Here is a 2159-nt window from a genome sequence, read left to right on the forward strand (position 1 = left end):
CTACTCCCGTAAAGATTTACACCCTTGGAAACCCTGTACAGGGTCGCTATGGGTCGGAACCGACTCGACAGCACTTAACAACAACAACAACAACATTGGTACTGGGTTTGGTGATGATGGTGGAGGTGTTGGAAGTAGCCATGGTTGTGAGTGAAGGTGTGAATGTTGAAGGTGATGGTGGTGGTGCTGGTGATTGTCATAAAAGTGGCAGAACTGGTGATGATGGTGACAGTTGGTGTTGATCATGAAGGTTGTGATGTTGGTAGTGATTATTGGTGTTGTTGGTGAGGAGTTCGGTAGTGGTATAGGTGTTGGTAATGACAGTGGATGATGGTGTTGGTCTTGGTGACCACACTTGCAGTGCTAGGGGTGGTCTAGTACGTATGGTGTTACTACTGGGACTGGAGACATGAGTATTGTGATGCCATGGCTGGGAAAGGGATTCTTCTGGTGTTAGTGCTTGTGTTGATGGTAGTGATGGTGGTACCTGCGTTCACAGTAAAGCTGACAATGACCATCGGGCTCGGTTCTTGGTTCCCGGAGATTGTAAACTGGGAACTTGGTGAGGAGAGCTTTCTGGGGGAGATCTTCCCTGGGGTTGTTCAAGGTGTTGGGGAAGAATTATGCACCTTCCAGTGGTCTATGGCATCTATGGGATGAGTTTCCCCAAGCCATGTGAGGTCATAGCAGGAAACCACATGTCTCCCCCTCATGCCATCTTCCCTCCACAGCTTCATTGAGGACAACGAGATTGGTTCCATCTCTAAGAATGCTTTCAGAGGACTTCGCTCGCTCACACACCTGTGCGTGCCTCAAAGACCTCATCCCTCCAACCCCTCATCCCTCCCTGGGGCAGGCACCCAACCCATCACCCAGGGACACAGGGCATTCTGCTATCTGCTGAAAGTTTCTGCTCCTTCTCTCCCTCCATCAGGAGCCTGGCCAATAACCATCTAGAGACCCTCCCCAGATTCCTGTTCCGAGGTCTGGAGACCCTGACTCATGTGTGAGGATCAATGGGACGTAGAGGGTGAGGGGAGGCAGGGAGGAGCTTGGCACGGCGAGGGGCACCTGTGGTCACTCTTGTCAGTACATTTGGGGGCGCTCCAGCCATGGTTCCTGCGTATTTCCCACATCTCCCTGGGACCCTTGCCTGGGGAGGTGGTGGGGAGCGTGACCTCCAGGAAATGGAAGCCGGGTCGCAGCCCCTCCCCGGCTTCTTGCCCCAGGGACCTCCGTGGGAACCCGTTCCAGTGTGACTGTCGTACCCTCTGGCTGCTGCAGTGGATGGCCACCGTGAACGCCAGCGTGGGGACCGGGGCCTGCGCAGGCCCCGCCACCCTGACCCACCTGCAGCTCCGCCACCTCGACCCCAAGACGTTCAAGTGCAGAGCCATAGGTGGGGGCTTTCCCAGCAGGGTGGGTGGGGGTGATGGGGGTCCCTAGAAGAAGGGGATAGATCAGAGGGAATGGCTTCCAGGGCCAAGGAGCCGACCTCACTCCCTGCCCTGCCATTCCCTGCTTAGGAGACCTTGAGCGAGCAGTACCACCTCCCTGAGCCTCAGTTTCCTTATCTGTAAAGTGGGGTAATTAAGAGTGATCTAGGGTTGCTGGCTGCAGAGCCCAGTTTATGAGGCCTTTACAAATGTTCACGCTTTGTTGTGGTCACTATGCAATAACCACCTTTAAAATGCTCCCTAGGTGCCAAGAATTGTGCTCAGAATGGCATGTACATCATCATCTCATTGATATTTATTTTCATTTAGCTCTCCCGTAAACATAGATTGATGCCTTGATGGGCATTGGGCAGAGTTCCTGGGTGATGTAAATGGTTAAACTCTGTCTCTAGCTGAAAGGTTGGCATTTCGAATGGCCCAGGAGGAATCTCAGAAGGCAGGTCTGATGATCTGCTCCCTGAAAACCCTGAGGAGCAGTTTTACCCTGCACACAAGGGGTGGGGTCTCCTCCGTGCGTCGTCATGGAGTCGAAAACAGCAACAATGAATAGCATGAGCCCAGGGCATGCTGGGACGCCAGCGATGATGAAGGCAGGCCTCAGTCTCCTCCTCACTGAGCCTTGACGGAGGGGGACATGAGCCCAGGGCATGCTGGGACGCCAGCGATGATGAAGACAGGCCTCAGTCTCCTCCTCACTGAGCC

The 2159-nt window shown here is 54.1% G+C and overlaps 1 protein-coding gene across 1 annotated transcript in view; it reads left to right on the plus strand.

The window, feature by feature from the left end:
• The window catches only part of LGI4 (leucine-rich repeat LGI family, member 4), a 9088-nt gene that overhangs the window by 1811 nt on the left and 5118 nt on the right, over positions 1–2159 (plus strand). The window contains exons 4-6 of the mRNA XM_006867375.1: positions 732–803; positions 935–1006; positions 1230–1399. Of these exons, the coding sequence (XP_006867437.1) occupies positions 732–803; positions 935–1006; positions 1230–1399 (314 nt within the window). The remainder of the gene's footprint in view (positions 1–731; positions 804–934; positions 1007–1229; positions 1400–2159) is intronic.

This window comes from Chrysochloris asiatica, unplaced genomic scaffold, assembly GCF_000296735.1.
Source record: "Chrysochloris asiatica unplaced genomic scaffold, ChrAsi1.0 scaffold00104, whole genome shotgun sequence".
NCBI lineage: Eukaryota > Metazoa > Chordata > Mammalia > Afrosoricida > Chrysochloridae > Chrysochloris > Chrysochloris asiatica.